This window comes from Lampetra planeri, chromosome 8 (assembly GCF_965212315.1).
Source record: "Lampetra planeri chromosome 8, kcLamPlan1.2.h2, whole genome shotgun sequence".
Classification (NCBI taxonomy): Eukaryota; Metazoa; Chordata; class Hyperoartia; order Petromyzontiformes; family Petromyzontidae; genus Lampetra; species Lampetra planeri.
Genome location: NC_136114.1, coordinates 11,435,412 through 11,459,761, shown reverse-complemented (window position 1 = coordinate 11,459,761; position 24,350 = coordinate 11,435,412). Strand labels below are relative to the sequence as shown.

Genomic DNA, 24,350 nt, shown 5'->3' with positions numbered 1-24,350 from the left:
TGGTGGTGTAATTTGAATTCGCTGTCAATATTTGCGTTTCCAAGCATTTGTTTTCCTTCTGAGCAGAGCTGTTTAAATAGCGCTCGCAGCAGCAGTCTCGTTTATATCCGCTCGCGTATAAATGATATTGAAAACAAACTCATTACATTTACAGCCCTTGTATCAATCCACTGCTGGATGAGGACCTCTTCCCCATGCCGTGCGGATCTTTGAGGTTGTTTAACCATATTTGGGTTGGTGAATGCGAGGCGCATAGAAGTGGGGGGGGGGGGGGATGAGCGTTGAAGTACAGTACAACAACGGAATTTTCAGCACTCGGCTCTGCTGAGCATCACAAAGCAGAGGCCCACAGCTGCCTATGACAACCTGGCATGCACGGTGGTCACCCATCATCCAAGCAATGTCCAGACTCGAGACTTCTTTTTTTACGTTTCCAAGATCTGACGAGATAAGGCAAAGCAGAAACAATGAAATTAAAATCTTTCGAAGATAAAGTACACAAAAAATACCACTTATGTCTATGAATTGTAAGCGAATTAATCATCTTATTTATTAAACCAGACACATTACAAAGCGCTCCATTTCCCTTACATGTCCCTGTGTGAATAACGGTACGCAAGCTTGGCTTAATATCGTCTGTGTGTTTCTTAATGTCTTCTCTAAATTCTTCTAAATGCCACGTTGAAGTACAACAAATACATTTTTACATCAAAATGTATTCCTTGTTTATACACATTATTGTAAAGAAAATATTTGAAGTTTCCAGTTCAAGCTAATCGAGAGCAGAACTCCATGCCGCGTCTCAACATGCTCGATGGAAATGTTTTCGTCGGTCAGACTTTGTGACTATTGGTTTTCCAGATCGACATTATTGAGCAATGTTTAGTTTTAACGAGCAAACTCGTGTGTACACACCTTGCCAGTAAGACATGTTTCATAACTGGCAATCAATATTGGCTCGCCTTTGCTTGCTTTGCTTGATGATCCCACGCATCTGATTTGTGCGTTGAATGGTGAAGTTCATTTATGAAAGATAAAATTAAAAAAAAGTGGTTAAACAAACACGTTCATGCCATTGGCATTACCACCTGCTCTAATTTCACGTGTGAGTTGTTAATCAAATGAGATTCGTGAATAAATGATTCTTGACTTTCAGCTTTCGTGACTGCAGGAGTTTATATTCTTGGCGCCTTTCGGTAAAGTCACGTAAAATGTTTCTGTTCTACGTGACGTTTACCGAATGATCCAAAGAATACGAAAACATGATTGTTTGGACGTGTATGTTCAGCTGTTTTATTTTGTTCAGCGGCGACCTGTATTGTGCTGTCATGGTCGTATTTTTAAATCCTTTATATTAAGTTCGCTTGCTTGCTTGCTTGCGTGCTTGCTTGCTTACGACCGTGCAAATCTTTCGGTCGTTTTTTACCCCACTTCCCGTGATCCAATCGAGCTGACATTTTGCACACAGACTCGTTGTGCGTGACAATTAATTTTCGTGAAATTTTTTTTCCAAAATTTTACACATTTTAGGGAAAAATAAATAAATATTTAATTACCAATTGCTTAATGGTGGCAGACAATCATCTGACCCATAGGTGGGAGCCATCTCAAGCCAGAGGACGAGAAGACTCTAGCCGCCACGCATATAAAGGATTTAGAGTGAAAAACTTTGTTTTTACGGGTTAATTTCTTCTCATCTGCTTCACCTGTCGTTGTGAATGCACGCTTAATCGCGACACATGCTAATATGGAAGGTGCACTTGGCACACACGCGGGCTGGTTGTTTGTGCCCTGTCATGTCCACGAGATGTAGCTGGTACAGGTGCGACGTTGCAGTCTCTCGTCGCTAACCTCTCACCGCACTCTTGTACGGCACATCTGCTTGTAGCATGTCGATCAATTGCCGATGCATTTCCGTACGTCCGATTGTTTGCATCTGTTTGCATTACCGTGTTTAAATTAGTTTAAGTTTAAGCAACACAAATGCGACTTGTTGTTGTGTGTTTCACACAGATTGTTCACATAGATTGTTGTTGGTTACTTGTCTTCATCATTCATTGAATGTGGTTTCCAGGTTGCTTTTTGCACTAAATATGACAACATTATACCTTTGGGATTCAAAAATGTTATCTGTTGTGCGATGAACACTGCTTTCTGTAGCATTGCAGGTGGGAAAGTGCTACATTCTTCTCCGTAGACCAGAGGTCACGTGAGCAGATCTCAGAAGTACTTCTGTTGAAGGGTGGCACTGCTCTTGTGAGGGATCCAAAATGTGATTTTTCATCTCTCGCGATGCGACACCAACAGCGCAACGAGGATAACATTGGAAGAGAAAAAAATGATTTCCGTAAAAAACTTAAAATCAATGTAATCAACATTTTGCGTGCGTGCGTGCACGGCAGGGCCTTTACTGCGACATCAGGCAGCTGGTTCAGTTCATCAAGGAGTCGCACGGTAACGTGTTCCGTCGGGTGGCGCTGAGCGCTCTTCTCGACAGCGCGGAGAAAGTGAACCCCAGCAAGAAGACGGAGCACAACGCCAAGAACGTCAACACCAAGGGGTACACATCACGTGAATCACCCGCGGTGTCGCCGGCGCATTGGCGAGCAGGTCTGCGGTTGCGACCCAGGCGTTGTTTTTTTTTTATTTCGTTCGCCTTGGAAACACCAATCACTTGTAACAATTTTAGGTTGGAATCATGGCCGGATTAAGATTTTGTAGGCTCCTGAACTATAGGTACCGTGAGGCCCCCAGGTAATATTTTCAAAAAGAAAACAAAGTTAAAGAAAAATAAATTGTATTTTTACACGGCTAACAACATATAAAATTCAGCATTCGCAAACGAAACTACTTTTCACTTCATCTCTGGAGGCGTTCCAGCTGGCGTAGGACCCTGGGCTTGCAAGCCCCTAAAGCCCCCCGTGCATTAATCCGTCCCTGGTTGGAATGTGTCGAAATGCATCAGCATCTCACTGATTATGCACAAGGTACAATTCATAGACACTGACAGCACTCACAAGGAATATACACGTAAATACAACAATCGATTTAAAGCTTTCGTGACTGCAGGGATTCATCTTCTTGGTTCTTTCGGTAAAGTCACGTAGAAGGGAAATAATAAAATAATAATAAAATAATAATAAAAATAAAACATAATAAAACAATTCTCACGACGTTTCGGCCACAACTCAAGCAGCCGTCATCAGGTGAAGAACAGGTCTGTCGAAAAGACAGCGTCTTATGTTTAATGTTTTATTATTATTTTATTATTTCCCTTCTACGTGACTTCACCGAAAGAACCAAGAAGATACAACAATCGAGTTGTGCGGATTGAGAGAGTGGCAGTGGCACTCTGTGCACAAGCCATCGTGAACGCAGGACAACAAGCGCCAATTTGTGCAGCATGCATTCATTTTTTGTTCACGAACCCAACTCGACATTTACAATTTTCGTTGTTGTAAAAATGCGAAATTATCGGCTCCGGCGCTCATAATGTACTCGCATCGTCCAAACGTTGGCCATGCTGGGAAGTAAGGTTCAACACTGATAATTGTTTTTTTACCCTTTTATCTGGCAACAAAACTGACACCTTTTTTTTACAAGGAGTCATGTTTGCATTGACCACAATACCTGCGGTCGGAATGCAAACAAAAAACACTCTGATAATGTATGCACTGTCCTTGAAATTGATTGGTCTACACCCGAGACAGATTTTCTTAGAGCCTCGTCTCACATGGTGGTGGACCAGATGACGCCAAAAGGCGCACAACTCAAAGACAATGCACCATCAGAGTATGAGAGCTCGGGGTAAGCATTTACACCATTGGAACCTTCTTTGCCAGGAGCAAAATATGATAATTGTATATATTTTGCTCCTGGCAAAGCAGGTTCGAAAGGTTCAACACTGTTTAAAATTCGTTCTGTTTTTTTTCAGCGCTGGCGGCAGCGGGCAGGAGAGGGGACAGCCCGGAGCATCGCAGGACGACAGTAGGAACTGCGGATCAGGCCGACAGCCACCGTCTCCCGAGCAGTGAGTGTGCCACCGTCACAGACTACTGCAGTGGCCTTACCCACTTTTACATCCTTTATATTAAGTTAACTTGCTTGCTTGCTTGCGTGCTTACGACCGTGCAAATATTTCGGTCGTTTTTTAACCCACTTCCCGTGATCCAATCGACCTGATATTTTGCACCCAGACTCGTTGTGCGTGACAATTAATTTTCGTGAAAATTTTTTCCCAAAATTGTACACTTTTTAGGAAAAAAATATTATATTTAATTACCAATTGCTTAATGGTGGCATGCAATCATCTGACCCATAGGTGGCAGCCATCTCAAGCCAGAGGACGAGAGGACTCTAGCCGCCACGCATATAAAGGATTTATAGTGAAAAACTTTGTTTTTACGGGTTAATTTTTTCTTCCTGATGACGATCGCTTATGTCGTGATCGAAACGTCGTAGTTTTTTGTTTATTTTATATTTACTATTTTTATCAATTTGTACCTATCCACGTGACTTTACCGAAAGACCCAACGAATATAAAAAAAAATGATTTAGTTTAAATAGTTTAGATTGAAATACTTTTCACCCTTAGGGACGTTATGCTACGATCGCCTCGCCTCTCAATCCATTTCGCTCGGTGTGCCCCCCAATCTGCCGCCCCAAGTAATAACATTTTGTCACTCGTGCCGTTCCCCCCTCACCCCACCGTAATCGCTCCGTTCCCGTCGACGGCCGCGTCGTGTGCCGGCAGCGAGGAGCAGCTGCAGGGCGGCCTCTTCGGCCGCAAGGAGTTCTGGCGCAAGATGTTCAAGTCCCAGAGCGCGCACAGCGACAGCAGCAGCCAGTCGGAGCAGGACACGTCCGAGTGCACGACGGCGCACTCGGGCACCACCACCGATCGACGCTCGCGCACGCGCACGCACCGCGTCACACTCCGCAAGAAGCTCAAGCTGCCGCTCGGTGAGTAACCCCGCTGATGATGATGGTGATGACGATGGTGTCTCAGCCGATGGTGTTTATGATGTTGCTGATGATGATGATTATGATCACGACCGTGTCTCAGCCGATGGTGTTTATGATGCTGCTGCTGATGATGATGATGATCACGGCCGTGTCTCAGCTGATGGTGTTTATGATGTTGCTGCTGATGATGATGATCACGATGGTGTCTCAGCCGTTTGTGTTTGATGCTGCTGCTGATGATGATGATGATTATGATCACGACCGTGTCTCAGCTGATGGTGTTTATGATGTTGCTGCTGATGATGATGATGATGATCACGACCGTGTCTCAGCTGATGGTGTTTATGATGCTGCTGATGATGATGATCACGACCGTGTCTCAGCTGATGGTATTTATGATGTTGCTGCTGCTGATGATGATGATCACGACCGTGTCTCAGCTGATGGTGTTTATGATGTTGCTGCTGCTGATGATGATGATCACGACCGTGTCTCAGCTGATGGTATTTATGATGCTGATGATGATGACAATGAGGGTAGCATTTGTGTTGCTTATGGTTCTGCTGGTCATTCTGGTGATGATCATCATCATGTCTGTGCTTACGTTGATTAAACTCATAAAAATGTTGAAGTTGGTTTCTAATGATAATTATGAAACCGATGAAGATGTTTTTTTTTATAATGTTGATGATGTTGCTACTTCTGCCGCTGGTCATGATGATGACAATCATCATCATGGTGTCTATTGCTGTTGCTTATGCTGCTTATGCCAGAAGTGGCAAACTAAAGGAGCAGAAATTAATTTCACAAAAGTGAGAAACTACGTCAACATTCAGGATCACATTAGACGAATTGCCACTGTACAGATACATACAGGAGATGCATCCATTGTTTTTTTGTTAAATACCCAATCACATACCATAGGAAATGCAACAAAAAAAATGTGGTTAGTTATTTATTAGAAATGTGGCACGATAGTAATGGGCACTCCTCGATTATTTATTTTTTGTAGCCATGGAGTAATTTGTATTTGTTTATAATATCCCTGTTTGCCATTAGTTTAAACTCTACATTTATATACACGGCGGTCAATCGCTCGTAGGTGGCCCTGGGCAGCTCTTGAGTAATTTAGGCATGTGAGCCACACGGCTCAGTGTACACTACACGTGGTGCCGCTTGGCATGCATTTCATAAGGAATGTTTTGCCATCGATATAGATCGCCTCATGTCTTCATTTTGCACGGCGTTAAATAATGAATGCGCATTTTACACAGTGCATACATTTTTCAGATGTGCGTAGATTTCCTGACATCAAATCAACTTAATGGGCATTCATGCAACTTTACCAATGAATAATACATTTTCATTGCATATGTGCTTCGCTACCGTGTTGTTTTTCACGTAGGTAGGGTACATTTTTTTGTGTCTAGGGTACATTGCTTTGATTGATTTATTATGAAGTGTTGGGAATTCATGTATACTTAATTGACCACTCCGAGGCACCTTTATTCACATTAAGTTTGCTACATATATGTATTTAAAAGCGAGATATTTTGCAATCTCCTTCATGTGTATGGTTATATCTCTTGGGATGATGTCTGCTTGAGGGGAGGCCTTCATCCAGCAGTGGATTGGTCATGGACGGGTCGGCTACCATAGCAATGAGGACAATCTCTGTAGCACAAGCAGCTGTCAACGAACAAAATCAAAGAGGAATTGGGGGGGAGGGTCGCCAAAATATATTATAATCGGGTTCTCAAAACGAAGGTAACACTATTCCGGCTGCAGCGAGGAGGCAGACAACACACACACAGACAGACAAAGATCCCCCGTATAGCTTTACACAGACTATTGGGGCAAGTGATGTTATCGAGCACCTATGAAGGCCGGAACGGTACACGGGGTGGGTGTGTGGCCAGCACCATGCCCGCCCGCCTTTGTCTCCCCAGTGGCAATGTTTACACACTGCACCAAGTACTCATTTGAGGCTGAGTCGACCTAGCGGAGGTCCAGCGAGCGGGTCAGATATTTGTCACTGGTGTTGGCCGTGAGCGGGAATGGAACCCGGGTGGCCGGGTTCGTAGTCCCAGCGCGCTAACCACTGCGCCACCGCTGCACGCGAGGAGGCAGCTCACGCAAATGCCCTGGTTCTCACTGCAGGAAACTGGCTCAAGAGAGGCTCTCTGTCAGGGACTGCTGACCCCAGGGAAGACCTTTTGGACGTGGCCTCCATAGACCGTCTCTCTTTCATCCGACAGAACTCCAAGGTACGGGGGGGGGGACCCCTTTGGTTGTGTTCCCTTCGTTTGACTCGGGGGTTCGCTAGCTCAGCCGCTCGCTCGTTCGCGCGCGACAGCCGGCCGTAATTTTAAAAAAACCCATTTATGAAACGTCACGTGTGGCTGGAGCCAGACTGCACGGATGAAAAGTCGCTCTGCTCCCTGTTTAGTATTCTGAATCTGACATGGAAATGCTTGAAGCTCTGAGAGCTCAACTGAGGCAACGCCGTAAAGAACCGATACCAAAGTTTACACTTTCTGAAATGAAACAAATTATTGGGTGATTCATTGTGCACAAGCACAATTAACGAACGAAAAAACTCAACGCATTCATCAACAACACTGTGGCCTTGAAAGGAAAAATATGCAATAGCCACCATTACAGTCAGTGGTCTTTCTACAGGGCGCTAAATAGAGAGGCCAGTGTGACAGAGTACAGAATAAGAGTTGGAGATTGTGCTTGTTTACACCATGGGACATGATTAGAATTACAAAACTGTTTCCTTATGAACAGTATTTTTTTAAATATCTGTATAAGAATAGTTGCCAATCAGTAGCTATTGAGTAATGTGGAGTGAAAAACCAGAGGACCCGGTGAAATCTCCTCGTGAGCACGGGGAAGTGAAACACCGCAAACTCCAATTATATACAGCAGCAGGCGTCAGGGTCGGGATCGAAGCCCCGACCTCCCGCCTACCGGGCGACGTAGTTGACGCCCCGACACGCTGCGGTGCCCAGGTGAAATTCACAAGCGTCACGAAGCTGTCGGAGGCGGGCGGCCTGGAGGACGGGCGCCCTGGAGGAGGCGAGGAGGAGGAGAACTTCTTCAAGAGGCTGAGCCGGTGGCGTCTCAGCCGGAGGCACCCGTCCAAGATCGCGCAGCCCGAGGAGAAAGACGGTGCTCCACCCACCGTCCAGAAATGAGCGATATCTTTAGATCAACGTTTTACAGTACACTATACACTACTACACCCTTGTATACACTACCAGAAACTGTTATACACGACTATACCCTACTATCCCCACTACACTATACACTACTTTACACTATATACCACACTAATATACACTACACTATGCACTACTAAACCATTGTATACACTACCAGAAACTGTTATACACGACTATACCCTGCTATTACCACTACACTATACACTACGACACACTACACTATACACTACTTTACACTATATACCACACTAATATACACTACTATACACTACACTATGCACTACTAAAACCTTCTATACACTACCAGAAACTATTATACACGACTATACCCTGCTATCACCACTACACTATACACTACGACACACTACACTATACACTACTTTACACTATATACCACACTACTATACACTACACTATGCACTACTAAACCCTTGTATACACTACCAGAAACTATTATACACTACTATACCCTGCTATCACCACTACACTATACACTACGACACACTACACTATACACTAATATACACTACACTATACACTACTTTACACTATATACCACACTACTATACACTACACTATGCACTACTAAAACCTTCTATACACTACCAGAAACTATTATACACTACTATACCCTACTATCCCCACTACACTATACACTACGACACACTACACTATACACTACTTTACACTATATACCACACTACTATACACTACTATACACTACACTATGCACTACTACACCCTTGTATACACTACCAGAAACTGTTATACACGACTATACCCTGCTATCACCACTACACTATACACTACGACACACTACACTATACACTAATATACACTATACTATACACTACTTTACACTATATACCACACTACTATACACTACTATACACTACACTACACACTACTAAACCCTTCTATACACTACACTATACACTACTATACCTTACACTGATATACACTATATACTACACTACTATACTATACACTACTATACACTACACAATACACTACTATACCTTACACTACTATACACTATATACTACACTACTATACACGACACTATACACGACTAAACCCTACTATACACTACACTATACACGATTATACACTATAAACTCCACAACTATACACTAGACCAGGGGTCGGCAACCAAAATAACAAGAAGAGCCATTTCTTTCCAATTCGGTACAAAATTCAGTATTTCAAGAGCCGCAATGCATCTGAGTACATACTGTACATACGTACATATCGTCAAGAAGCAGCCCGTAAAGAGCCGCATGCGGCTCCGGAGCCGTAGGTTGCCGACCCCTGCACTAGACTATACACTACACTACTATACACTATACACATTATACACTAGTATACACTACACTATCATACCTGTAAACCCATACAGCTTACCTCGTATTCTTGTACAGGGAAATTAAATTTTCATTACAACTCAACGCGAGGCCGGTACAAAACACCGATCGCACAACGGAGTGGGAGGGGGGGGAACGGAATTTCCATGAACGGCAGTCCGAGTTCGGTGCGGCAGGGCCCCTGTGAAGGTAGAAAAATTGGGCTCGCTACCCACCCAGGTGGAACCACGTGCGGGGCACGAAGATTTATATGGGGAGGGGAAAGGAGTAAGGGGGGGGGCGATAACTAACACACTGGGGGAAGGAACGGGACAGGGGGGAAGGAGGAAGCATAGGGTGGAAATTAGTTATATGCTTCGATTTAAAGCTTTCGTGACTGCAGGGATTCATCTTCTTGGTTCTTTCGGTAAAGTCACGTCGAATGGAAATAATAAAATAATAAAAATAAAAATACAACATAATAAAATAATTCTCACGACGTTTCGCCACAACGCAAGCAGCCGTCCTCAGGTGGAGAACAGGTCTGTCTTCTCGTCTTCTCGAAAGACCTGTTCTCCACCTGAGGACGGCTGCTTGCGTTGTGGCCGAAATGTCGTGAGAATTATTTTATTATGTTTTATTTTTATTATTGTATTATTTCCATTCTACGTGACTTTACCGAAAGAACCAAGAAGATAGTTATATGCTAATGAAATATAAAATGTATATACGGATGCAGCAATACCCGCAATTTGCGTCTGCCCTTTCACGTCGTTTTGCAAATACGTCGTCACTTTATTATCAACACCGCTACCTGATTTGCGTCGCCTCGACCCCACACTCGCGTCACTGTCAGCATCCGTCCGTCCTTACTCGTTATCCGTTGCCTCTCAGCCTTCGCCTCCACCTACAACCCTGTACATCGCTTCGATTTGCGTCGTTTCGATATCCACCGTTGAACCTCTGAGGAACGCATCTCCGACGCAAACCGGGGTATTGCTGTATTCACAAATACAACAACTCACAGCCACAACTTGCTTTTATTTTTTATATGTTGAACAACTATGGATAGTATGTACGGTATGTATTCATTTCCTCATTTGTTTTCATTTTCAAATTTTACTGCTGGGTAATTAATGAAATGGTGCTTGGAGCGGCAGACTTGTGCCAGAAACGTGCCATTCATGTAAACAAAAAACTAAAAATTTACTTGCCTATGGGGATATGTGAATTACTCCTTTCCTTCACCAACCCACACTGACTGGCATGGTGAGGTATGGTCAAATCACTTCGAAGGCCCACACGCCATGGGGAGGCATTCATTCAGCAGTGGATTGATGAAATGGCTGTACCTGCAGATGCATTCATGGGTATAAATATAAACTTTGCCTTGGCCTCTCCTAGGGCCTGGTACATTGTGGCTATTAATTTAAACATGTTATTTATAACCAGGTGAGAGCTCTTTCTCAAGGGAGACATGGGTCAAATAAGGTTAAACATTTAAGAAAAGGTCAACAACAACCGAGTACATATGATAAATGTTACCATTACATTTAGCAAACATTTTCAAAACGTTAACCTTTAAAACAGAGCATAATCGATTCCCACGACAGTTTAACAAGCCATTAGATGATCTCTGTGGAGATAATTTGCCGAAAGACGTTGGAGCCTTCCTTAAACATGTGGAATTTACACCGTTCGAGCTATCCTTGGTGTTGTTCTTTTTTTTTGTCAAATTTAAAATTCCACCAACACAGTGGCACAGCTGCTGGAGGAGCACCTGGCGTCGGGTCAGGAGGCTGGGCGGCGCAGGAACCTGGTGAACATCAGCGCCATCCGCCTGGGCATGAAGCGCCTTCAGTTCCTGCTCAACTGCAACGACCCGGGCACCATCCCCGACGCCTCCATCCTGGCGGCCGCCCTTGACCTGGTACCTCGTGCGCTGTGGCTTCTCCTGCGCGGACGCGCGCACCCCGCCACCACTTGCACGCACCCCGCCACCACTTGCACGCACCCCGGCACCACTTGCACGCACGCCCCGCCACCACTTGCACGCACCTCGCCACCACTTGCACGCACCTCGCCACCACTTGCACGCACCCCGCCACCACTTGCACGCACCCCGCCACCACTTGCACGCGCGCGACCCCAGGGTGGTGTTGTGCAAACGCGGCGGCAGTGTGAAAGAGACCCAGTGCAGGAGGTCACTGGGTTTGATCTTCCACGAAGCTCGTGGTCCACCCTGGACCGCATCCACTGCACAAACAAGGGCAGATGCGGATACCCGATGCACAAATGTAAAATGTAAAACTCTCCAGTAGTGGTGCGACTGTGGTCATCCAGAACAGACCGTACAACATACAGCGACGCAATGCGCGATCGACAAATACGAAGGAGACATCACGGCAAAACTCTCCGCTACCACCGATCCAGCTATCTCGCTTGACCACCAGAATCTGAAATTGAGCCATATGTGGAGATACGTAGAGCGTCTAAATGCGATCACTTGCCAAGATGCCGTACAGGAGCTAGTGGTTATATGTATTGTATAGCAAGAGAATGTAGTCACATTCAACAAGGGAAAGGTGTCGAGCCTGGACAGGAACACTCACAGCCACGACATACATTCAACAGCATGGGCAGCTGTTGGAAACGAGTTCCAGACTCTGAGGGTAGAGGAGCGAAGGTTTTTTGGGGTCTTACGTTTTTGGTGTCTCCCTTGCGCAAGTACTCGATGCACCTTCTTGGTTCTTTCGGTAAAGTCACGTAGAAGGGAAATAATAAAATAATAAAAATAAAACATAATTCTCACGACGTTTCGGCCACAACGCAAGCAGCCGTCCTCAGGTGAAGAACAGGTCTGTCGGAAAGACAGCGTGTGAAAGATGAATCCCTGCAGTCACGAAAGCTTTCAATCGAAATTTACTCGATGTACCTCAATCCCCCACACGTCCATACCCATCGCATCCTCCCTCTGTCTCATGACACGCACGGCAGCAGCGGAATGGGCGACAGTAAGTCGCTGTGGCATCAGTTACCTTGGTCACACAGACCCCTTGACTTGACCGGTGTACACCGCTGATTCCATCGCAAACTGTTCGCGACTCTGCCTTATGATTCTGCACATTAATTGGCCCCTGTTTCGTAGATGACCTTGTACACTTTCAGTGTTTATCTCACAGGCGCCCACCTTGGCCAAGCTTTTTACGAGTGATTGAACCAACGTTTATCCGAAATGGGATCTGTGGTCCAAGAGGAGTCTTGCACTCAAAGTTTGGGTCCATTCCCGTTACGGAAGATATACAAGCTCTGCTGAATGGGCCGTCATCATGTCAGCCTTTCCGCTGCAGCGTATCCTGTCCCACGTGTCTCTTGCCTCATCTCTCTCTGCACAGTCACTGGCATGCTTGTTTTAAAAAATGTCCCCACCTCAACTGCGCTGTTTGTGTGCGTGCATACATGCGCATGTCTATGTGTGTGCGTACTTGTGCGTGTGGTGTATTTGCGTAACTGTGTGTCCGTGTGCCAGCGTGTGTCTATGTCTCCGCGTGCGCATCTGTGTCGTGCGCGCACACGTGTGTACGTGTCCGTACATGCCATTGTGTGTGTTTACTGTTTGTGGGGAGTGGTAGTGTAGCGGTTAGCGCGCTGCGCTATGAACCCAGCGTCCTGAGTTCGCTTTCCGCTCACGGCCAACGCCAGTGACGTACTCAAATGAGTACCTGGTGCAGTGTGTAAACATCGCAACTGGGGAGACAAAGGCGGCCGGGCGTGGTGCTGGCCACCCACCCCCTCGTGTGCCGTTCCGGCTTTCATAGGTACCACTCGCTCACAGCACTTGCCCCAGCAGCCTGTTAAGGTTATACGGGGGGGGGTATCTGTGTCTTTGTCTTTTTGTTGGTGCCTCTGTGCCACACTCACACAAAGCGCTGTGGGGGTGCTTTGTTGTGGTGGGTGGCCTCACCTCTGACCCTGCAGCCCTGTTGCTGTTCGGCCGCCACAGAGCTCTCGCTGAACAGAACAGGTAAACAGCTGTCGGCTTCCCTTGCCACAGCTTGCCGTATACATCTCCAGAAGGGGTAGCACCTTCTCCGCTGTAAATTCCGAGTGTTTCCAGTTTTTCGACGATATCACGCTACGTCGTACGACATTGGGTCCACTATACTGTAATTGTATGTTAAGGATCTTTTATTGCTCTTCACTTACCGGTGAGCTGAAACAACAACAACAATATTTCGATTTAAAGCTTTCGTGACTGCAGGGATTCATCTTCTTGGTTCTTTCGGTAAAGTCACGTAGAAGGGAAGTAATAAAATAATAAAAATAAAACATAATAAAACAATTCTCACGACGTTTCGGCCACAACGCAAGCAGCCATCCTCAGGCGAAGAATGAAACACCCCAAGCTTGGAGCGTATATTTAAGCTGGGTTAGAGGGGGGGGAGGTGGGAAGAAGAGCGCCTAAACAAAATAATTTGCATATCAAGAGGAATTCAGCATATGGAAAATGAGTAGGAGGTGGGCGGGGGGGGTTCCAAATCAATACTATGCCCGTGCATTATGCAGGATTAGCAGCATCAAAGGGGGGGGGGAAGGGGGGGAGCATTAACAAAGGAAAGGAATGTTAATAGTATGTAGCTGTAGTTACTAAACAACCACGTAAAAAACTACAGTATAAACTGCATGACAAACTTAGTTTGTCATGCACTGTAGTTTTTTACGTGGTTGTTTAGTAACTACAGCTACATACTATTAACATTCCTTTCCTTTGTTAATGCTCCCCCCCTTCCCCCCCCCCCTTTGATGCTGCTAATCCTGCATAATGCACGGGCATAGTATTGATTTGGAACCCCCCCCGCCCACCTCCTACGCATTTTCCATATGCTGAATTCCTCTTGATATGCAAATTATTTTGTTTAGGCGCTCTTCTTCCCACCTCCCCCCCCTCTAACCCAGCTTAAATATACGCTCCAAGCTTGGGGTGTTTCATTCTTCGCCTGAGGATGGCTGCTTGCGTTGTGGCCGAAACGTCGTGAGAATTGTTTTATTATGTTTTATTTTTATTATTTTATTACTTCCCTTCTACGTGACTTTACCGAAAGAACCAAGAAGAACAACAACAATAATAATGTGTGCATTTAATTGCTTGCATGGTGCATGGTGTGGAGGGTGTTACAACATTTGGCCAGATCATTGCCTGGGGTCTCGCCGAAAAATAAATCGTAAATTATAATTTTGTCGTCTGCCTTTACAATACAAATGGTTTCGTCAAATCGTGTTTATCAAAAGTCTCGGGAAACCGATGCTGCGATAACGGTCGTTGACAAAATTCAATGTCGTATCGTGAAAAAGATTCCATCGTGGCAACCCTGTAAATGGTCTCTCCTTATCAGTAAACAGGAGGAGTGTACGATATTACTATCTTTACCCGGCAGACAATATTTGCGAGCACGTATGAATGCATGTTGAATTTATTTCGCACCTTACGGAGCCAACCGTGCTAATCGGCGGTGCGGGGAAGGACAGCAAGTTGGAGCGATGAAATAAATCCCTACACTGTGGTAGTCAAGATCAAGTTTCAAATAAAGACACTGCTTGCAATATCAGTCTGATCGATAAGCACAGGATAAATACGATGTATGCCAAGAAGAATGTGAGCGCCACTGCTCCGCCCCGACCCGACAACACAGATCATTCATGTAACAAGCACATTAAACTGTAGTGCATGTCGAGCACAGTGGCTTGTTGCCAAATACAGGGTATATATATATTCGTGGTACTGCAATTTACAATAAGCTGGCCTGCCAGCCCAGGCAGGCCAGCTCTACGGAGAAGTTTGAGCACGGAAATACGCAAATGCCCAAAATACGACCGTGTGCACACGTGAAGCGCTTGCGCTTGCACTCGCACATAAACACTGTAATTCTTGCTAGATTTGAAGCTTTCGTGACTGCAATGATTCATACTCTTAGGTTTTTGTCGGTAAAGTCACGTAGGTAAAATAATAATAATAATAGAAATAAAATAACTGTAATTCTTGCACGTGAACTAATGTTGCTGGTTAAGCAACGTGAAACATTTTGCGAAATAACTTGGACAAAAAAAACGCATTCCTTTGCCAATCTTGCCCTAAAGCTATACAAATCTCGGCATCGGTGCTAGGAAGCTGTGATAAGTTCCATACCCATCGGTTTAGGGAATTGGCAGTTTTTGGAGAGAAAAAAATGTCCTTGCGCGGGGCAGATGGACAACACATTTCTAGAGCATAGCAATGAAAAGCAATCGGTTCTCCTTCAAGGTTCTAAAGGACCAAGATACAGCCCCGTGTGATATCAGCTTCGTTGCCGACTTGTTCATATCAGCTTTATTGACGACTCAGCAAATGTATCACATGACCTAAGCCGAATTATTGGATTTCCTTGGCGATGATATTTTGTGAAAGCTACTGGCGACTGATCTAGCGACTTTCTGGGTCTGAGAACAAGATGCGGATTTAGGAACGGCTCCCAGGCGCCCATTACGGAGGCTGCGTCAGTTTGGCACGTGTCGCGCGTGTGAAATTGTCTAGCGGCATGCATCCAGGTGGCGTGTCGAGGATGTTGAATTCATATTCTTGGTTCTTTCGGTAAAGTCACGTAGAAGGGAAATAATAAAATAATAAAAATAAAACATAAAAAATATAATTCACACGACGTTTCGGCCACAACGCAAGCAGCCGTCCTCAGGTGTCTTTCCGACAGACCTGATCTTCACCTGAGGACGGCTGCTTGCGTTGTGGCCGAAACGTCGTGAGAATAATTTTATTATGTTTTATTTTTATTATTTTATTATTTCTATTCTACGTGACTTTACCAAAAGAACCAAGAAGATGAATCCCTGCAGTCACGAAAGCTTTAAATCGATGTTGAATTCATTGTCCAGTGAAACCTTTGCGGACAGCTTCGGAAGGGTCTACCTTGTGACGAATCTGGAAACCTTGGCAAAGGTCCGTTTGGCGATCGTCCGCTTGAAGGACTCGGCACTGCTGGACAGCGCTAGGGGCCGTCCATAAATGACGTCACGCACTTAAGGGGGGGGGGGCGGGGTCAGACATTTGTGACGATGTGTGACGATGGGGGGGGGGGGGGGGTTGAGAAATGTGACGTCACATTAAAATGCACAACTTTTAAATAAATATAGACAACACGTTCTACTTAATTAAATAGACGTTTTAATAAATGATTTCTCCTACAACATCAGAGTGCAGCGCCACATTAAATACGCACTACAACGACATTAGTTTAAAGCGATTTAAAGCATATTAAAGCAGGGCTATACCTAATAAATGAACTTGAACTTGAATGTTTTATCTTTTTTTGGGGAGGGGGGGGGCAGAGCTTTGTGACGTCATATTTGAGAGGGGTTGGTCTGACTTTTTGTGACGCCGTGTGACGAAGAGGGGGGGGGGTCAAAAATCGTCCAAAATCGCGTGACGTCATTTATGCACGGCCCCCTACCACCGGGCGACGGAGCGTTGGCAGACCGCCGTCGTGACTGCCGTGCGCTGCCCTGCGCCCCGTCTCTCCCCCCCGGTCCGTCCCATCCCTCAGGAGGCCCCCGTGGTGGCACGTGCCGCCCTCTTCCTCGAGTGCGCGCGCTTCGTTCACCGCTGCAACCGCGGCAACTGGCCCGAGTGGATGAAGGGCCACCACGTGACCATGTCGCGGCGCGGGCTGTCACGTGGCCGCTCGCCGGTGGCGGGCAGCAAGCGCAACCAGCGGCTGCAGTGGAACGCGTCGAAGCTGTTCTTCCAGTGGGGGGAGGTCCGCGCTTTCTCCCAGAAAACACTCTCGTTTGTTGTGTTGCACAAGTTGTATTTGCACCATTGGGAACCACTGCGCTATACAGTTCCTCTTCAGAAGTGACCTGGCCACAAATGATAGCTAAACGAAGTGGCTTATCACACAGAAATGTATAGCGGCCAAAATACTAAGCGCATGTATTTGAAATGCGTTTATTGACCAATGACTACACTTAATCTTCTTGGTTCGGTAAAGTCACGTAGAATGGAAATAATAAAATAATAAAAATATTACATAATATAATGTTTTATTTTTATTATTAGGTTTTATTTGTATCATTTTATTATTTCCATTCTACGTGACTTTACCGAAAGAACCAAGAAGATGAATCCCTGCAGTCACGAAAGCTTTAAATCGAAAACTATACTTAATGACCAGACCGACACGGGCCCAGCACTCTTTGCAGTGGCATATTAACCTCGTGCTCCTGCTCCGGATCGAGAGGTCTTTTGAGAGGACTTCAGAAGCGGCATTTCTGTGCCCTCACACTCGGTGTCGTGAGTTGCCGCAGCGATGTCACGTCGCGTCGCGTGCGCTGCGCCAGGCGATCGGAGTGCGTCTGGACGAGCTGAGCCGCACGGAGAGCGAAACGCCCGTCGGCCTCCTGGGCCTGATCCATGACGACGAGATGAAGAAGCAGCTCAAGATGGAGGACGAGGAGGAGGACTTCCTCGATGACAGTGAGGAGGGTCCTAATGACGCATCCTTTATCTATCCACTGCTGTGCGAAGGCCCCCCCCCCCTCCCCGCCCACCACTGTAAGTTGTGGAGGTTGTATGACCATACTTCACCACGCTTGGTCAGTGTGAGTTGGTGAGCGCGGAGGAGCGTGTTGCGCCAGGACCGTTTTAAATATCGCACGCCACTAATGCTGGCAACGGCCGGGTATCGAACCCAGGTCGCCGGGTTCGTAGCACAGCGTCCTGCCCGGGCCTTCGTCAAGCAGTGGATTTGATCATGGCCGATTTTTTGACGACGAGCTAAATCTCGTGTGGTGTCCCTGTAACGGCGGCGTGTCGATCTCCAACAGGCAGCGTGAACCCTTCCAAGTGCGGCTGCCCGTTTCCTCTCAAGATGGCCGCCTGCCAGCTGCTGATGGAGATCACCACCTTCCTGAGAGAGACCTTCCCACTGCTGCCCAAGCCTCGGACGGAGCCGGCCGCGGTCAGATCTTGCACCACTACCTCGTGAAACAGTTGTCTGGGTGGTGTGCTTTTGCTCAGCCGGTGGTCGAAATGGAAATGTATCAATTCGTCCCGTTCACTGCCATCTCCCCTCAAAAATACTCGCGTGTGGGTTGACTTCGGTTAAAGCGATGTATAAGTGGTCTGAGCAACGCCGGCATGGCGTGCTCTCGTATACTGGCCCATTCTGACCACTGTTCTTACCAATAAAATCTGGCAACCCAGCAGCAATTGTTCAACAAGCTTGACTCTGCTGATGAGACCCAGAAGGGCAAAAACTGGTCCAGAGTTTGTTTACTTAAAAAAATGCTGATGAATACTGGTGATCTCGAATGCCTATTGGATGATGAACCAAAAAACTTTTGGGCGGAAACAGAGAACGTGTATGTATGTTGGACTTCTTTCGCACCGTACGTAGCCAACCATGCTAATTGGAAGTGCGGGGGAAGGACAACAAACTAAACACAAAAAGCAGTTCTAAAGAAATGCGTTTTACAATTTAGATTTAAAAGTGCATATCGAAAGGAAGAGCGTTCCAGACGGCCACAGAGGCGCATCTGAAAGCGCACGACACAATTACCGCCTTTGTTTGACGGTTAACCAAAAGTGTATAAATACAATTCTTACAAAACCCCATCAGACCGCGGCAGGGAGCGACGGCCTCATTGCGTTGACCTTCTGCGCACTCGGCAGGAGTTTGACGGAGGCCGCCACCGGCTGGACCCGGAGATGGACCGGCACCGCTACGAGCGGAAGATCAGCTTCGCAGGCGTCCTGGACGACCCTGAACCCGAGTCGCACGAGTCCCTCCACAGCAGCAGCCACACGCTCAAGTCGGAGACCACCTGGGAGGAGAGACGCAGTGAGCAGACCACACCGTGAAGGGCGCGCACACACAACCGCGTCTTTCCACTGCCCCCTTGAACACGATCTTATTTAAAGGTCGCTCTTTCAATTCTATTCACGTGTCCTCTCTCATAGAATAATCCAGAACACTTTGATGAGTTATTTCGGCTCTGATATGGAAATGTAATTGTGTGTTCTTTTGTGATAATATCAGGGGAGCCCTTCACGTTCAACAAATCAGCAGGCGGTACGTGCTGTACATGCCCCGAGAGGATAAAGGGTTTAGTAAATGTTTCTGTGCGCCGCGTTTTATTACACGGCCTAAAAAAAGTTACGATATCAGGACAGCTTTGAGAAGACGTCAGAGTAGGATTATGTTTTTGTTTATTGTGGCGACAAAGGCCACTGAATACACAACAACTTTCCGGAACATTGGTCTATGGAACAAAGGAACAATTTGTGTTGCAAACATGCATTTAGTGATGCGTGAATTATTGATGAAATTTTTTTTATGCCCATGGTGTATGCATAGAAGTGTGTGTGAAAATATATTATTTGGTTCACGCCACCCCTGCATCCACTTGCGATGCTACATTCAAGACAGTGTTTACATCGTTTCCATTACACAAATTACATGCCAATACAGTTACATTTCGATTTAAAGCTTTCGTGACTTCAGGGATTCATCTTCTTGGTTCTTTCGGTAAAGTCATGTAGAATGGAAATAATAAAATAATAAAAATAAAACATAATAAAATAATTCTCACGACGTTTCGGCCACAACGCAAGCAGCCGTCCTCAGGTGGAGAACAGGTCTGTCGAGAAGACAGAGTCTGAAGCCTGGGGTGTGTCATTCAGACTCTGTCTTCTCGACAGACCTGTGCTCCACCTGAGGACGGCTGCTTGCGTTGTGGCCGAAACGTCGTGAGAATTATTTTATTATGTTTTATTTTTATTATTATTTCCATTCTACGTGACTTTACCGAAAGAACCAAGAAGATGAATACAATTACATTTAGGCTAACGGAGCCTAGAAAACCGTTCAACCGAAACGCAAACGAGATTATAGAAAAAAAAACAGATCAGATCGTGACCAAGAATCGTGACAATTCGGTATTCGCTGGCGGTAGGCTTGGTGGGGGGAGGGGGGGTAGGGTGAATGGTCACACTTCCTGCTAACAGCATTCAACCCCGCGGCTCCGTGGCTGCTCGCGTCGTGCCTTGCAGTGCCGCGCCGCGTGCGTCAGGGTGCTTCGCGGCTGCTGCAGATCAAGGGGACGCGCAGCTTCCGCGTGAAGAAGGGCGGCTCGCTCTCCAGCATCTGGCGCGCGGGCAGCCTGAAGGGCGGCAAGCTGTCGCGGCAGGACTCCGAGTCCGAGAACGAGGAGCTGCTCCTCTCGCAGAGCCACGACACGGTCACTGACATCGGTACGCTCAGCCTGGCTGCATTTTTAAAATATATATAAATAATGAAGATCCCCCGTGAAGGCTTTAATTATAGACCCGTTGGAGCAAGTGCTGATGGCGAGCACCCACCTTTCGTCGTTGCGGTGACGTACCTGGACGCAGAACCGGCCCTAGACCTTTGGGGGCCCTAAGCAAAATTTGGTTGGAGGCCCCTTTGATGTATGATTTTTTTCACCCACTAGCTAGCAGTGACTCTAGGGGGCCCTCTGCTGGCCACGGGGCCCTTTGCAATTGCAAGGGTCGCTTAGTGGCTGGGCCGGATCTGCCTGGACGTCATCAGTTTTTCTCCCGATTCCGTACCGATTATGTACGGTTACGTCATTGGAACGGAATCGATTCTAAACGGAATCGAATCTAATTCTGAACGAATCGGAAGTTTAAAGGCCATGAGGGCGTGTGACAGTTTGTCCCCAGCTATCATAGATTGCGGTCGTGTCGCTACAGTTCTCTGCGGTGAGTACAGTATAATGTCTTTAAAAACAACAGCGCTAAATAAAATTAACGCTTGCGCGTTCAGAGATTTAGCGGTGAACGGGAACTACCCTGCAACTTGAAGACGTCTCTGAATGGGAAAGGGTTAATGCTAGGAAGGAGCACAAAGTGGCGGTGTGGTTAGTATCATGCCCGGCCACCTTTGTCTCCCCAGTACTGATGTTTACACATAGCATCAGGCTGAGTTAACCTAGGAGAGGCCCAGAACAAATTCATATATCACTCTCCACTGTTATTTACCATGGCCGGGAATCGAACGCAGGTCACACAGTGCTGGCAGCCTGTCACCGCTTCTTACCCACACTTGCGATTATGTACAAGCCGCCCTTGACTCATTTAAATTTGGCGAATAACAATTTATCGATTTAAACATTGATTCTTATGCTCACAGCATGTGCACCAAATATGCGTGCTTCAGAATTGTTTATTTTGTACGCGTTGCATTGGACTTTTTCACGTGCTCCCTTGCAGCCATTGAAGGCGTTGATCGACAATGTGCAAAAAATAATAAATTATTGAATCCACGAGTGACCCCAACATCTTTGTATTGTGAGAGGGAGCGAATCGTTGAATGCCTGCCTGCCTTTAAATCTGTATTGTGCCACGTGTCTGAATGAACAGCTTACCGTGACCGGGGATTGGTGCAGAAGTCGTGAATTGAGGGCAGGGATTGAAGAGCGAATCACGTTTTTTGTTATCGCGGAGAAAATGTCTATAACCACAGTGGGGTTTTTTTTTTGGGCCCCGAAGGCACCGAGTGGCTCGTTTGATCCAGCATTGAGTGGATTGTGTGACTGATTTGGGCTTCTCGTTCATGCCCCAGTGCTGATTGATGCTGCTTTGTTTGCACCTGCAGGAAGCACGCAGAGCACCAGTGACCCCAGCATTGAGCCTGACAATGTGGGAGGCCACGGGGCTGATGATAACTACCACAAGAACATGCCCTGGCTCGAGGTACGAAGGCACAGCACTCCGTGTGCTGCTGCCGCATCGGCGCAATCACGAAAAGGCCACAGTGTGACTTCGGTGACCGATCTCAAACTGTGGACCACAACGTAACGCCCGATGCCCACCTTTTTCATTCACATGCAACGTTGCAGATGTCCACCCGGCTACTCCTGAATCAAAATATGAAAGAGGAAGTGTATACTATTGAATCTGTGAGGTTCGGTGGATCCGTGGCTTTCTCTATGCGAGTCTATGAGTGTCTACGCGAGTTTACGGATCTCTACGTAAGTGAGCTTCCATCTGCGTGGTTCGATCGTTCACCAGCAGCATTTCAGATGTTCACCAGGTCACTCCTAAAGCTATCCACTGTCTCAGCTCAGCAACCTCCACACGAATGTATAAATGCTGCTGACCAGCTCCCCACTTTAAGAAACAAAAAAGTGTCTTCAAACATAATACTAATAATTCGTGTTTTATAGTGACTATCACTCCTTGTGTATGATGGCTGAATTATCGTACGGCTTGCATCACTTCAAATCTACTTATAAATTAATGTATACAATATTATTTTATCACATCTGTTCATTTATATTAATAAGTACATTTTTTGTAACAAATAAATATAAATTACTCTTACATAATTAGGTAAATATTAATGTGAAACATGAAATGTGAGACCTTTCAATGATGAGATCATGTAAGTGTGGTTGTACACGCAAAACACTATTATCGACTTTTTTCAGTAAAATCACGTAGGTAAAATATAAAATTTCTAAAAGTTAAAATAAAAATAAAATAGCTGTATCGTGCTGTGACGGTTCCACCTGAAGACTGAAGCTTGTGTTGCCTCCGATACATCGTGATTTTTATTTTATTTTTTATTTTACTTTTATTAATTTAAATTAAAAAAAAATTACCTACGTGACTTTACCGACTAAACCCAAGAATATGAATCCTTGCAGTCACGAAAGCTTCAAATCTAGAACTATTATCGACGCTTGATAACCCCGAAAAAGGTTTGGAAAATTAACGGGAAAAAGTTTTGATGATTTATCTTCGTCGCCTTCGATCTGCTGCAGGCTCTCTCCACTGTTAGCCCACTGTCTGAACACCACCCAAATCACCTCCTTCCCACCCCCCTCACTCTCTCTGCACCGTGCTAATCCCCCCGGTGATTGCGTGCCCGGTGCAGGTGATGATCCTGCTGTGCAACCAGCAGAACTTCATCTGCCAGCACGCGGACTTCTGCCACCCGGGCTGCTACCAGAGGCATGGCCGTGCCTGCGCGCGCCTCGTACGGGCGCTCAAGCTGGTCTACGGAGACTCGGCCGACCCCGTCAAGGACGAGGGCCTCCCTGGCCGCGCCAACATCGGCAACAAGAAGACCAAGGAGGTGCGTTGGTGGTCCCCGCCACCCCCATAGCCGCGCTGCCGACACGCCGGCAATTGTGACGGTGAATCGTTGAGGGCCGCTTGCTCGTTCTACTCCGACGCTGCCTCCCATGGAGTCGCTGCGGAGCTTTTCACGCCACTGTTCAAGTCCAGGCTCAAGAACTTTTAGATTTTTCTCCTCCGCTTTTATTCTCGCTATTAAATGATTATGCCGCTGGTGCTGCAGAGGATCTCGCAATCGTGTTTAGATGTTATTCTCGATGCATTCGACGTTCTGCATTATTCGATGAGATAGGCACATAATGCAAATTTAAAATGACCAATAAAGATAATGTATTTATAGATCTTACATAAATCCACATTGTTGCTGTACGCAAAGCCAAATGGTATTGTATTATTCACGAATGCGCAATGTCCCATCTCGTGTCTGGATAACATTTTTGTTCTTTTTTTTAGACATGTTATTTTTGGCTCGTTCCCCCTCCCTCTCATCAGAGATTCAGTGACCTTTCACGATTCGTTGCTATGATTTAAGTAAAATATATTTCTTCAATATTTGTTTTTAACCGAAGCATTCCATTGACGTAGAACGTGGATTCATCATACCTGATTGATTCTCGCTCGCACAATTCAGCGGGGTGT

The 24,350-nt window shown here is 46.1% G+C and overlaps 1 protein-coding gene across 1 annotated transcript in view; it reads left to right on the top strand.

Annotated features, from left to right (window-relative positions):
• UNC80 (unc-80 subunit of NALCN channel complex) overlaps positions 1 to 24,350 on the top strand; it is a 118,780-nt gene that overhangs the window by 35,197 nt on the left and 59,233 nt on the right. The window contains exons 18-30 of the mRNA XM_078597260.1: positions 2,403 to 2,594; positions 3,957 to 4,030; positions 4,754 to 4,962; positions 7,126 to 7,232; positions 7,983 to 8,082; positions 11,296 to 11,468; positions 17,128 to 17,340; positions 17,924 to 18,059; positions 18,410 to 18,543; positions 19,257 to 19,425; positions 20,637 to 20,837; positions 22,225 to 22,322; positions 23,509 to 23,709. Of these exons, the coding sequence (XP_078453386.1) occupies positions 2,403 to 2,594; positions 3,957 to 4,030; positions 4,754 to 4,962; positions 7,126 to 7,232; positions 7,983 to 8,082; positions 11,296 to 11,468; positions 17,128 to 17,340; positions 17,924 to 18,059; positions 18,410 to 18,543; positions 19,257 to 19,425; positions 20,637 to 20,837; positions 22,225 to 22,322; positions 23,509 to 23,709 (2,007 nt within the window). The remainder of the gene's footprint in view (positions 1 to 2,402; positions 2,595 to 3,956; positions 4,031 to 4,753; positions 4,963 to 7,125; positions 7,233 to 7,982; positions 8,083 to 11,295; positions 11,469 to 17,127; positions 17,341 to 17,923; positions 18,060 to 18,409; positions 18,544 to 19,256; positions 19,426 to 20,636; positions 20,838 to 22,224; positions 22,323 to 23,508; positions 23,710 to 24,350) is intronic.